This window comes from Theropithecus gelada, chromosome 9, assembly GCF_003255815.1.
Source record: "Theropithecus gelada isolate Dixy chromosome 9, Tgel_1.0, whole genome shotgun sequence".
Taxonomy (NCBI): domain Eukaryota; kingdom Metazoa; phylum Chordata; class Mammalia; order Primates; family Cercopithecidae; genus Theropithecus; species Theropithecus gelada.
This window is the reverse complement of record NC_037677.1, coordinates 121,016,011-121,029,851: the sequence shown is the minus strand read 5'-3', so window position 1 is coordinate 121,029,851 and position 13,841 is coordinate 121,016,011. Positions and strand designations below refer to the sequence as shown.

The 13,841-nt window shown below is 48.7% G+C and overlaps 1 protein-coding gene across 3 annotated transcripts in view; it reads right to left on the bottom strand.

Moving 5' to 3' along the window:
- LHPP (phospholysine phosphohistidine inorganic pyrophosphate phosphatase) overlaps positions 1–13,841 on the bottom strand; it is a 153,282-nt gene that overhangs the window by 107,049 nt on the left and 32,392 nt on the right. The window contains exons 4-6 of one of the 3 annotated variants that reach the window (XM_025395978.1): positions 8,388–8,451; positions 7,323–7,415; positions 6,937–7,123 (exon numbers count right to left, since the gene is read on the bottom strand). The exons of 1 other annotated variant lie outside the window; for it this stretch is intronic. In XM_025395978.1, the coding sequence (XP_025251763.1) occupies positions 7,109–7,123; positions 7,323–7,415; positions 8,388–8,451 (172 nt within the window). In that variant the 3' untranslated portion in view covers positions 6,937–7,108. Of the gene's footprint in view, positions 1–6,936; positions 7,124–7,322; positions 7,416–8,387; positions 8,452–13,841 lie in introns of those variants that run through there. One more of the 3 variants, XM_025395977.1, reaches the window with a different exon arrangement.

Genomic DNA, 13,841 nt, shown 5'->3' with positions numbered 1-13,841 from the left:
TTCTCCCACCTGAAATCCTCCCTATTCTCCCACCTGAAATCCTCCCTACTCCCCCACCTGACATCCTCCCTATTCTCCCACCTGAAATCCTCCCTACCCCCCACCTGACATCCTCCCTACTCCCCACCTGAAATCCTCCCTAACCTCCTCACCTCCCTAAGAAATTCTGCTGCGCCGCTGGCCCTTCCTGAGAGCTGGGCTATGGCTAAGAGCACTGGATGCGGCTGGAAGACGACGGTTTGGAGCCCGGCTTCACTCCTCATTGGCAAAGTAATCTTGGGTTCAGTACTAGAGTTCTCTGTGACCGTTCTCTTAATGCTGCGGTTCTCCCCAGGGCACATCTGGCAATGTCTAGAGACAATTTTGGTTTCGCAGCTTAGGAAGGGGGCAGTCCCATGTAGTGGGTGGACAGTGGGATGCTGCTTAGCACCCTACAATGCATAGGACATCCCCTCACCACAAAATGATCCAGTCCAAAAACGTCAAGTGTCGAGGTTGAGAAATCCAGGTTTTGTTTTTTTTTTTTTTTTGAGACAAGGTCTCTGTCTTGTCCAGGCTGGAGTACAGTGGTGGTGCCATCTCGGCTCACTGCAACCCCCACCTCCCAGACTGAAGCGATTCTCGTGCGTCAGCTTCCTGAGCAGCTGGGACCACAGGCATGTGCCAGCCACCATGCCATTATTCTTTGTATTTTTTGTAGAGACAGGGTTTCACCATGTTACCCAAGCTGGTCTCGAACTCCTGGGCTCGTGATCCACCCACCTCGGCCTCCCCAAGTGCTGGGATTACAGGTGTGAGCCACTGCGCCCAGCCTGAGAAATCCTGTCTTTTACCTCCTGAAGCACCTATGACAGGGTATTTCATCTCTAAGCCTCAGGCTCCTGACCTGTGAAACGGGCCCCTCCGGACCAGGCTCCTTGGCTGCTACATATAACTAAGTGCTCTGGTTTGAACAGTCTCAATCTCCACCAAATCTGCACGACCTGCATCCCACAGAACTTCTTATGATGATGGAAAACTGCCAAAACCTTCACATGAAACCATAAAACCATCCACTGATTCAGAAGCTTAAACCGTGAGAATTAGATATTTCTAGAAGTAACCTTTAAGGTCTGTTATTCTTTGCCTTATTACTGGATCCTAGAAAGGGCCAGGTTGCCTCTAAAAGGTTTGAATTTCCAATCTATGAGCGTAATACCAGCAATCTGTGATTTCTAGGCTACTGAGGAAAGGTTAAAATGAAAATTGGATTTGGGGAGTTATGTCTATTCTGAGTGCACTCTGAAAACTCAGCAGCAAGAAGCAGGTCAGGGTCTCGGGAAGCAGCAGTGATCAAGGGAAATGACTGGTGATAACTTTATTGATTAAAGCAACTGGAAAAATGTAAGGTTTGCCACAGCCTGGCACTTCAGCAGCAAGAAAAGTCCTTGCAGGCATTTTTCATTAAAAATAAAAAAAGCCAGGAACAGAGAATTATTACCCTGTGCATAAGACACATTCATTTGAAACGGCCTTATCTTGAAATACTGCTTTAAAATGTCTACACATCCTGAGAGTCAAATAACGTTAGTGAGCATTTTAGGAAAACGGCAGTGTGGGGACGTTCGCAACATGCAGTTGCTGCTCCACTGTCAAAGGGACAGGCAGAAACGTCACATGAGGGTGGGAGACGAGGATGATGTGGGAGGTAAATGAGACACAGCTTTGCCACATATGCTCGGAGCCACCAGAGGAAACAAGTCCTTCGCTCTCCAGGGCCACAGATGCTCAGGGTGGATGGCAGCGGCAGTGACCAAAACCGCGAGCAGCCACGGTGACCCGCCAGGAATCCACAGCCCCACTCCCTCCCGGACGCACTGCCCCAGCATCCGAAAATGACAAACCCAGATTCACTAGACCCCCATGAGGGGTCTTCTTTGGGGGATGGGCTGTATCTCATTTGAAATGTGAAGGAATCTGACTGTGAAAATAACTGAAAATGCCAAAAGAAAAAGGCAGGGAGAACACCCAAGGTCAGACCATCCAAATATCACCAGCAATGCCATCTGGACAGCTAATCTCATTTCCTTCCCACTCCTTCCCTCCTTCCTCCCCTCCCCTCCCCTTCCTTTCCTTCTTCTTTTTTTTTTTTTTTTTGAGCAGGGTCTTACTGTTGCCCAGGCTCGTGTGCAGTTGTGCAATCTCAGCTTGCTGCAACCTCAACCTCCTGGGCTCAAGCAATCTGCCCACCTCAGTCTCCCAAGTAGCTGGAACCACTGGCACATGCCACCACATCTGCCTATTTATTTTCTTGCATTTTTTTGTAGAGACAGGGTTTTGCCATGTTGCCCAGGCTGGTCTCAAATTTCTGGGCTCTAGTGATCTGCCCACCTCGGCCTCCCAAAGTGCTGGGATTCCAGGCATGAGCCGCTGCGCACGGCCAGGTCTTATTTTCCGGGCAGTGGCAGGGTTTTGTTTTTGTTTGGGTTTTGGGTTGGGGGAAGGGGGCTGTTTGAGATGGTTGTGATCATACCACTTATATTATTTTTTGAGACAGAGTCTCACTCTGTCACCCAGGCTGGAGTGCAGTGGCACGATCTCGGCTCACTGTAACCTCCGCCTCCTGGGTTCAAGTGATTCTCCGGCCTCGGCTTCCTCAGTAGCTGGGATTACAGGCACCTGCTGCCATGCCCGGCTAATTTTTGTATTTGTAGTAGAGATGGGGTTTCACCATGCTGGCCAGGCTGGTCTTGAACTCCTGACCTCAGGTGATCTGCCCTCCTTGGCCTCCTAAAGTGCTGGGATGACAGGTGTGAGCCACCATGCCCGGCCTACTTATAAACTTTTAAATATTGATTTTTAAACTCAAATTAAAGCATTAGCCTTTCTCTATATATATAAAGCAAATTATTTTGAGAATTTATTGTCTCTTAAATTCATCCTATGAGGGGAATACAAATATATACATAGTTGCTTATTTTTTAAATAAAAAATAAGCTATAATATTTATAAAATATTTACAGCTATGATATTTATAAACATGGCTACCTACAAGAGACAGGTAAAAACAAAATAGAAGGAAAAGAACAGAAGTTAGACTTCCTTGAATATGTCTTGCTTTGTGGATCTGATTTTAGAACCATATAAATATTTTACATAAGTGCAAAACAAATGTAAATGTTAAGCCAATTCCCTAAACATCAAAATGAAAATGAATTCAAAGAGCGTCCACTTGGTGGAATACCACCCACAAAAAAGAATTATTCCTAGCAGCTTTAAATACAGTATTTTGGTCATAAACCTCTAGAGCAGGGGTGTCCCATCTTTTGGCTTCCCTGGGCCATAATGGAAGAAGAAATGTCTTGGGCCACACATAAAATACACCAATGAAGTCCGGACGCAGTGGCTCACGCCTGTAATCCCAGCACTTTGGGAGGCTGAGGCGGGCAGATCACTGAGGTTGAGAGTTCGAGACCAGCCTAACCAGCATGGAGAAACCCCGTCTCTACTAAAAACACAAAATTAGCTGAGCATGGTGGCACATGCCTGTAATCCCAGCTGCTCAGGAGGCTGAGGCAGGAGAATTGCTTGAACCCAGGAGGCGGGGGTTGTGGTGAGCTGAGGCACCATTGCACTCCAGCCTGGGCAACGAGAGCGAAACTCTGTCTCAAAAAAAAAAAAAAAAAAAAAAAATTATCAAGAGATGCCAAAATTAGAACTAATGATCAGAAAGAGAATATTTACATAGTGTCAAAGTACTTTCCCACAAGACACTTATTAAGGCCAGGTGCAGTGGCTCACACTGGTAATCCCAGCACTTTGGGAGGCCAAGGCAGGCAGATCACCTGAGGTCAGGAGTTCAAGACAAGTCTGGCCAACATGGAGAAACCCCATCTCTACTAAAAATACAAAAATTAGCCAGGCTTGGTGGCGGGTGCCTGTAATCCCAGCTACTCAGGAGGCTGAGGCAGAAGAATCACTTGAACCCGGGAAGTGGAGCTTGCAGTGAGCCAAGATTGGGCCATTGCACTCCAGCCTGGGCAACAGAGTGAGACTCCTGCTCAAAAAAAAAAAAAAAAAAAAAGATACTTATTAAAAGGGACAAATTGTAACGACAATGAAGAACTCTGGAAGACACCTCCTCAACTGGTGATCAGAGTTCACAGATAAAGGACACTAGGGACATGACTGCTACATGCAATGTGTCCCCAGAAAGCCATGAGTGGGATGACTGATGGTGTCTGAATAAGGTCTCTAGGTTAACTAACAGCCTTGTGCCAGTGTTGATTTCCTGGTTTTATCATCGTTTGATGATGATGGGGAAGCTGGTGAAGGGCACATGTGAACGTTTTGTACTATGTTTGCAACTTTTTGTGAGTGTCAAGTTACTTCAAAATGAAAAGTTGAAAACAATTTTAAAGGGTTATTAGTTGATAATTATTAAAGCACAGTGATGGGTACCTAGGAGTTCCCTGAGCTGCCCTCTCTACTGACATAGACATTTCAAATGTTCCATGATGGAAGGCTAAGAAGAGAGGCTGAGGAAACAAAAACCTCAGACGAGTCACAGAGCTTCTTCAGACTGGATTCCAACAGATCAACGGTCAAAGAGCGTTTCTGAGACAGTCAAGGAAATTTAAATATGGGTTGGTATTAAATAATACTAACAAAAATCACTGTTAATTTTTTAGGTGGTCTTAAAATTTTTATTGTGGTAAAATACACACTACATAAAATTTATGACTGTGACCAGAGTATTCAGTTCACTGGCATTGAGCACATTCAGAACGTTGTGCAACCATCACCACTGTCCAGTTCCAGAATATTTGTTTTCTCTTTTTTTTTTTTTTTTTTTAAGACAGAGTCTGGCTCTGTTGCCCAGTCTGGAGTTCAGTGGCGCGATCTCAGCTCACTGCAATCTCCACCTCCTAGGTTCAAGCAATTCTCCTGCCTCAGCCTCCCAAGTGGCTGGGATTACAGGCGTGCACCACCACGCCTGGCTCACATTTGTATGTTTAGTAGAGTCAGGGTTTCACCATGTTGGCCAGGCTGGTCTCGAACTCTTGACCTCAAGTGATTTGCCCTCCTCAGCCTCCCAAAGTGCTGGGATTACAGGTGTGAGCCACCATGCCCAGCCCAGTTCCAGAATATTTGTATCACCCCAAAAGGAGACCGCATACCCTGAAGCAGCACTCCCCATTGCCATGCAACCCTGACTCCTGGCAACCACTAATCTGCTTTTCATTTCTATGGATTAGCCCATTCTAGACATTTGCTATACATGGAAGGATGCAATATGTCCTTTCGTGTTTGGCTTCCTTCACTTAGCATAATGTTACCAGGGTTCATCTACATTGTAACATGTGTCAGAACTTCATTCCTCTTTATGGCTGAATAATATTCCACTGTATGGACACACCACATTTGGTTATCCTTTCATCAGTTGATGGGCAGGCATCTTGGTTTTTTCTACCTTTTGGCTATTGTATACGGAGCTGCTATGAATATTTGTGTATAAGTTTTTGTTTGCTACACCTGTTTCAGTTCTTCTGGGTATAGACCTGGAAATGGGTTGCTGAGTCATATGGCAAATTCTGTGTTTAACTTTGAGGAACCACAAAGTAGCTTTCTGTGGCAACATTGTCATTTCACCTTCCTACCAGCAATAGATAAGGGTTCCAATTTGTCTACATCCTTGGCAACACTTGTTATTTTCTATTTTTTTTTAACTATACAGTCATCTTAATTAGTGTGAAGTGGTATCTCATTGGGGTTTTGATCTGCATTTCCTGATGAATGATGATATTGAGTATCTTTTTGTGTGCCTGTTGGCCATGTTAGGAGTTTTAATGTATTATAGTTATGTCTAAAAATCACCATTTTTTTAATGTCATGCTACAATATGAAAGGATACAATTGAGATTTGCTTTAAAATGTGACAGCAAAAAAAAAGTAAATTTATTATTATTATTATTACTGTTACTTGGAAATGGAGTCTCACTCTGTTGCCCAGGCTGGAGTGCAGTGGTGCAATTTCGGCTCACTGCAACCTCCACCTCCTGGGCTCAAGCAATTCTCCTGCCTCAGCCTCCTGAGTAGCTGGGATTACAGGAGCATACCACCACACCCAGCTAATTTTTATATTTTAGTAGAGACAGGATTTCACCATGTTGGTCAGGCTGGTCTTGAACTCCTGACCTCAGGTGGTCCACCTGCCTCAGACTCCCAAAGTGCTAGGATTACAGGCGTGGGCCACCACACCCAGCCAGTAAATTTTTTAAAAGGAAAAAAAAGAGGAAAGAAGAAAGGAACGTGGCAAAATCTTAACCACTGAATCTGGGTGATGGATATAATGGGGATGTGTATCGTTCTCTCTATTTTTCTGTATGTTTGAAATCTCTCAAAATAAAGAAATTCTGCTCTATGAAGCAAGGTAGTAAAAAGCCAGGTTATTTATTGCTGCAGTTCTCATTCTTTCAAAACACAAACCTCTCCTTCTCTAACAGACTAACATGACATTTCCCAGGTGTTTTCTGGGGACTCCAGGGAGCCTGCATCTTCTGACATCTCTATGGATCTCAGGGCCGGTGAAGGTACAGTGTCTAGACTCAAAGTACCATGAGGCACCAGTGTTCTGGACTGAAATGTACACAGGGGAAACACGCACCAGGCTTGACACCTGGGGGACCCCCAACCCATACTTCTGCTGCCCACTTCCAAAGAGGCAGCAGGACAGCCTGGGGCAGCTGTGGACTCTTTCCTTTCCTTTTTTTTTTTTTTTTTTGAGAAGGAGTCTCGCTCTATCACCCAGGCTGGAGTGCAGTGGCGTGATCTCAGCTCACTGCAACTTCCGCCTCCCAGGTTCAAGCAATTCTCATCCCTCAGCTTCCTGAGTAGCTGGGATTACCAGGCATGCACCACCTCGTCCAGCAATCTATCCCAAAATAGTCAAAATATAAAGGTCGCAAAATGAGTGACTTGATTATTTCTTCCATATTGTTGTAATCTTGCTGTTACACTGTCTTGTCAGCGAGATATATTAATACACTGATAGGACTCGTCAATTCTCATCCTTTCAGAGAAGCAGAAAAAACTCAGGAAAAGCCGTAGGCATTTCTGCTTCTTGCTTTCACATTGAAAGTAACTTCACTGTTGAAACTATTCAGTGGATTTCATTTGCTGCCTTCCCCCTCCTTCCCAGCCAGGTCAGCTCTCACAGGGAGCCCACGCTTGGCTGCCCGGCCAACCCCACAGGCTGCCTGAGTCCTGCAATCCATTCCAAACTCCAGGGCTTCCCTGACGGGGCTGTCTCCCCCGACCCACTTCACAAGGCGCCAACCTACCTGGTGGGCTTCTACTCCTATGGCTTGCAGGGCAGACTTGAAAAACTCAGGAGAAGGCTTCCCCACTACCTCGGCTTTGATGCCACAGGCATACTGGGAAAAGAGAGAGGGATATGGCATGGGTTTGGGATCAAGGAACAGGTGTATGCCCAGCCACGGAAACCCAGTCCCAAATGTGCCCCCAGGAGTCAAGGGCCTTGAAGAAGCAGGATGCTGTGGGCCTGAGAACACATCTCACAGGCAGGAGCCTCACAACTCCAGAAAGGGCTGCTCGGGTCACTCAGGTCATCTAGCACCAGGCACCCTGCCATTCACTCAAAGGCCTACCCACAGCAGAAGGCATCCAAGAGCTGGCAAAACTACAGGGTTCCCAAGGGCCAGCAGAGCAGTGCTCTGCTCACTCACCTGCAATTCCGTCCTCTCATCCCTTCTCCCCTTCTTCTCCCCTCTTCTCCCCTGCCCACTCCCAGCTCATCACAGGCCTCCTGGGTCAAGCCCGGGGCTCCATCTGCTCCTCTGCCTCTCCCTCCCACCTGACGGCAAGCAGGCAGGAGCTGCTACAGCTGTGAGGATGGGATGGGATATGAGGCTGACCTGGGGTGGCTGACGGGACCTGGGCCAGAGTGGACCTGGGGGAACCCCTCCCAGAGGCCTGGCCACAGATGCTCTTGGAAACTGAAGGGAAGTCAGGAAGGAGGCCAGTGAGGACCCGCCAAGCTTGAGGTGCTGCAGATGCCCAGGGTCAGGAACGAGACCGGTGGTCAGCACTGACACAGAAGCCACAAGCCCAAGAAGAGCGTGGCAGAGAGCAGCTGGGAGAGCGGCAGGGTCCACAGCGGGAGGGGGGCTGTGCCCACTGGAGGACGGGGAGGGAGAGATGGGGAGGGAGGACAGCGAGGACAGCGAGGGCCGGCCAGGGGAGCCCGGAATAGGAGGGCAGCCTTTGTGGAAACACGAAAGGCCATTCATACGCTAATTAAGCACAGCCTCTTCCCAAGAAAGACCCAAAAAGTCCCAGGTGCCCTGAGGTCTGAAGAGAGCTTGGGACAGAACCAGGGCTGGTACCTCAAGCGCCTTCATGTAGGGACCAACATCCAGCATCAGGCCAGAGGTCTCCTTGTAGTAACGCCTAGGAGAGAACAGAAGGGAGCACGGGGTGCTGAGCGCAGGAAGCTGAGCACGAGGAGCTCAGTGCAGGATGCTAAGCATTGGGAGCTGAGCACCGGGCCTGTCCTGCTGGCTGCAGAGCCAAGCCGGGGCTGAGGGGCGGTCCAGGCACCACGCTGAGAATGACCGCAGGGGACCAGCACCACAGAGCCCGGTGGCGGCCGCCACACCCAGCAGGGAGAGCGCAGCAGCCAGCAGCTCCAGGAACGCCATGGGTCACACAGAACGTGCCCCTGCTGTCAGCCTCCTGGGGACCCTGCTGCAATGATTAACAGGGGACCCGGAGGGCAGATGGTTCCAGTTGCTAACACAGAGAATGACAAGTGACCTGTGTCCTGGGAAGGAACAGCAGGTCCACAGGGCATGTGGCGAACCCCTAATTGCTAATAATTAACCCCTAATTGCTGGCTGAAGAAGGGAACTCCATTAGTTCCACAGCACCCTGCTGCATCCCCTATTAGCCGGAGGTCAAGCGAGGTGCCAGGTTTCACGGGCGCCAGATGTTTTTATGAGAAGACAACTATTTTCTCCCCTGTGTCACGGAGGTGGAGACAGGCTCTGCATGAGGGAGCATTCCTTTTTCAAAATGGCCCCACTGCTCTTTGAGCCCAGTGCTGGCTTGGTGGCTGGTTGCAGCCCGGCCTAGCCCACCCTACGATGACGTCGCACTGAGCCTCAAGACACCCACAGTCGGCCGGGCGCGGTGGCTCAAGCCTGTAATCCCAGCACTTTGGGAGGCCGAGACAGGCGGATCACGAGGTCGGGAGATCGAGACCATCCTGGCTAACACGGTGAAACCCCGTCTCTACTAAAAAAATACAAAAAACTAGCCGGGCGAGGTGGCGGGCGCCTGTAGTCCCAGCTACTCGGGAGGCTGAGGCAGGAGAATGGCGTGAACCCGGGAGGCGGAGCTTGCAGTGAGCTGAGATCCGGCCACTGCACTCCAGCCTGGGCGACAGAGCGAGACTCCGTCTCAAAAAAAAAATAAATAAATAAATAAAAATAAAGACACCCACAGTCCAGACACATGGCGGGCCAGACCCAGCTCTGGCTGAACAAAGTCAACTGACTACAACGAGGGGAGAAAGTGATTTAACCTGCACTGCTCTGAAGATGCAATTCACTGAAACCCAAGAATACGCAAGGGGGCTTGATTCTTGGAACCACTAAAATGTTTTGCCATCCACCATCACATCGGTTTCCCTCTCCTCCTGCCATGCCCTTCGGATTTGGGAGCCGTGGAGAAAGCACGTATGCAGAGAACGAGAGGGAAGAAGAGCGCATGCTGACTTCAGCATTCAGATCTCGCTGCCTTCTAACGGTGTGACTTTGGGGTGCTTACGCCTGTGGGCCTGTTTCCTAATCTGTAAAATGGGCAAAACGAACAACAAACAATACCTTCCTCACGGATTGCGGTGAAGCTTGAACAAAATAACGCATGCAGAGTTATTAACTTGGTACCTTGCATGCAGAAGCTGCCCCGATGAGATAGGAGAATATTATTATAAATAACCGCTCACCCAGGCTGACACAGGCAATAAGATATAAGCTGAGGGAAGGAAAAAATGAACACGGTCCTGTTCAATTTGGGGGGTTGAAATGTGTTATATGACCACCTGGGGTGTGAGAACTGAGCTAGCTGCCCTGGGTCTGTGCGCTTCCTCCAGCTTTGCCACTCCGGGAACTCTGCCTGTCCCTTTCTGCCCAGCCTGACGCCTTGAAACTGTACAAGCCACCCGGCCACTCCTGTTGGATGACCCGCTCACCCCTGGGCATCCTCCACTGCCTGCCTCAGACGCTTCCTGGCTAAACTTACAAGCTGGGCTGCAGGTACTGGCTTCAGCCAAACCTGGGCCTTGCCAGGGCTGGTCCCTTACCACACCCCGGTTAGGCATCTTTGGAGCTTGGAGTCTGTTTGTTGAAGGTGTGGGCATCTCCTGTCGTGAAGTGGGCTTGGGACTCTCCACATGAACCCCAGGCCTGTTCCACAGCCTCTGAGGCTCTGTGCTCTAGGGTCACGACACAGGGATACAGGCTGGCTGGGATGCTGTGAACAGGCTCACAGAGACGGGACCTGAAAATGCTCTCTTTTAGAGTGACCCCCAAAAACAGGCTTAGAATCTCTAAGTTCATGTCTTAGACACAGACTTCAAACGTATATTTTGCATTTACATGGCCTAAAAAAGTACTGCCTTTTCTTTTCCCAGTTGGACAATCAGCTACTTTGGTCTGATGATTTCCTGATTTTCTGGACCCTGGTGGGGTCCAGAGTTCTCAGGAAATGGTGAGGGGACACCAGGTTCGGGGGCCTCCACTGGCTGCTGCTGCAAATGGCCCAGGTTACCTTTGTCCCCCTTGGCATTAACGATCCCAGATGCTCCACAGCCCTTTGCAGGACTCGGGGACACTCCCAGCCCCAGGCCTGCTCCCCAGGGACTCTCAGTCTGGTGGGGAGGCACAGAAGCCCACAGAAAAATTCTCAAGGGCAGGACCCAGGTGATGGGCAGTCTGCTTGAACAGGGTGGGGGACGGGCTGAGGACAGGGAGGGAGGAGAGGCATGGAAAGCTGAGACTAAGTTAAAAGGAATGAAGGGGAGGTCCAGGTCCCGGGAACACCTTGGAATCTGCTGAGCACCCTGCTGAGGACCAGGGTGGCCACGCCACCACAGGCAAGGCCCTCGAAGGCCACGACCCTCGTCCCCTCCTGCCCACCTGTGCCAGGAGAAGGAGGGCATGGAGGTGGGTAGGCAGGGCCTCCCTAAGGAAGTGATGTGTGGAAGTAAGCCAGGACGGAGGAAAGAAAGTGCCCCACATGGGAAATGCTTACCCAGCAACAAAAGAAAACCTGAAATCAGCACAACTACTCCATTGCGACTGGTACAGCTCTGTTTGGAGCTGAGGATTCTGGGGGCTTCTGGGCCCAGACCCCTGTCCCTCAGCGACCCTGGGGCCAGCTGGAGGAGCTGGAGGTTGGGTGGACGGGAGCAAGCACCTCCCATCATCTGGTAAAACCTCCCAAGGGGACCCACGCGCGCCACTTCTGCTGGCCTCATGTTCCCTGCAGCCTCTTCTAAAGTGAAAGAAACCTGGATTTTCTTATGTTTAAATTTAGTCCTGGATGGGATTTTAAAAAAACTGAACGTGCAACTTAAAATACACAATCAAAACCTTGTCTTTGCATGCTAATCTTTAGAGTCTAAGGAGAACACGAACTTCCAGAAATCAAAATGAGAAACTTTTAACATTTCTTTTTTAAAAAACTGAATCTGGGCTTGATTTTATAGTGCCCAGAATTTTTCTTCATTCCTTATTCATTCAGAAAAACAAAAAGGCATTTTGAGGCCAACGGTTACCTGAAAACATTTTTTTAGAGACACAGCAAATATAAGCACTTAAAATTTTTTTTAATATGAAGGCCTGGTCATCTCCACACACACGAGATGCGATGTATTTCTCCTGTGACTGGTTTAACCCAGCCAATGGCAGCCCCACTTAGGACGTGAATGTTCTAGCCACAAAGAGACCCCGGTGGATGCTGGAAAGAAAGGGGGAAGCCCGGGAGGAGGAGTCAGATGCGATTTTAGGCTTTATTCTTCTGCCGTTTCCGATTATTCAGCACAGCCTCCCTGCAAATGACCACTTGACCTTTCCCAGAAGAGCCATTAACCTTCCATAGTCTGTCGGGTAAACAGCTTAATTTTCTGAGAGCGGCATGACAGAAGAAATTACAAAGCCAATTCCCACTCCCCGGTCCAAACAGATGCCAAATGTAAATCACTCCATTTCCAGGAGAGGGACAGTCTGTTCCGGCGCCTCCACCCGCTGCTCCTGCCTCCTTGGTGGGAGCCGCTCAGCCTGTGCCCCTGCGTCCTGCAGTGTAGGACAGGCCTTACCAGCAGTGACCCACAGCCAAGGACAGCACGGTGATGGCAGCTCTTTGCGGGTCCTAGGACTGTCCTGAAAAGCTGGGACCTAGCCCCTAAAACTGCCAGTTCCTTTGTGTGGTTTTTAAACAGCCAGAACCCCCGTCAGCAGAGATCCCACGAATGTCCCACTCTAAACAAATCCTTGTCTACTATGACGTTTGCTGCAGTATTACAAAGCTGAAAGCGACTGCTTCCATTTTTGTTTTTTTCCTTTTTCAACAATGTAACTGTTCTGACTATTATTATCCATGATCTGGAATAGTGGTTTGTAATAATTATGAGACTACTTTTTTTTTTTTCTTTTTTGTAGAGATGGAATCTTACTATGTTGCCCAGGCTGGTCTTGAACTCCTGGGCTCAAGCCATCCTCCACCTCAGCCTCCCAAAGTGCTGGGATTACAGGCGTGTGCCACCAAGCTCGGCATGAGACATCTTTAAAGAAGAAAGTGTTAACACTGACGAATCACAGCAGAGCTTCTTCCTTATGCTTGTTCTCTAGTGAGGTGGGTGTTGGTGACTCAAAGGCCTAATGGGTCAGCCCGGGGAAATGAGTGAAGAGGCCAGGTTCTGTGGCTTGCTCCATAGCAGCGACCTAAGTTGCAATGGGTGTAAATTTAAAAAGGGACTACAAGGGTTAATTTAATATGTCAACTTGGCTGGGTCACGGTGCCCAGATATGTGGTCAAACATTATTCCGGATGTTTCTGTGAAGGCGTTTTTGGATGAGATTAACATTTAAACTGGTGAACTAGAAGGAGAGTACATTCCCTTCCGCAGTGTGGGTGGACCGCATCCAACCAGTTGCAGGCTTTACTAGAACAAAGACTGACCTTCCCCGAGCAAGAATTCCACAGCGCACCGCCTTAGCACTCCGCGGCCATGCGCTCCTGAGTCCCCAGCCTGCCAGCCCTACCCTGCAGATTTTGGACTCGCCAAGCCTCCACAGTCAATCTCTCTCTATATCTATGTTCTGTAGCTTCGGGCTTCTCTGAGGAACCCTGACTACATACAGGACACATTTTATTTATATGAGAAACACACTAGAAATTTTTAGTTACTATAAAGAAAATCCTCTTTGATTTCTTGAAACATCTTTCACTTGCCCGTTTTTGATAGAGACAACAAGCGTGAAGAAATACTTCTCTACTTTGAAAAAAACAACAAACGGCACATGATCAATGGCAACTGACTCTGCGGTCTAGAGACAGGGACAACAGGCAGCGGTGGGGTCTGTGGTAAACTGAAACTAATGGAGGCAGTGGCTCCAGCAACGCCGCTGTGTGTGCAGGAATGTGAGGCTCAGTATCTTCAGACCTTCTGATTCTTCAAAGAATCCAGAAATCTGGATATTTTGTGTAAAATCTCCCCATTTTTTTTTTTTTTTTTTTTTTTTTTGAGACGGAGTCTCACTCTTTCACCAGGCTGG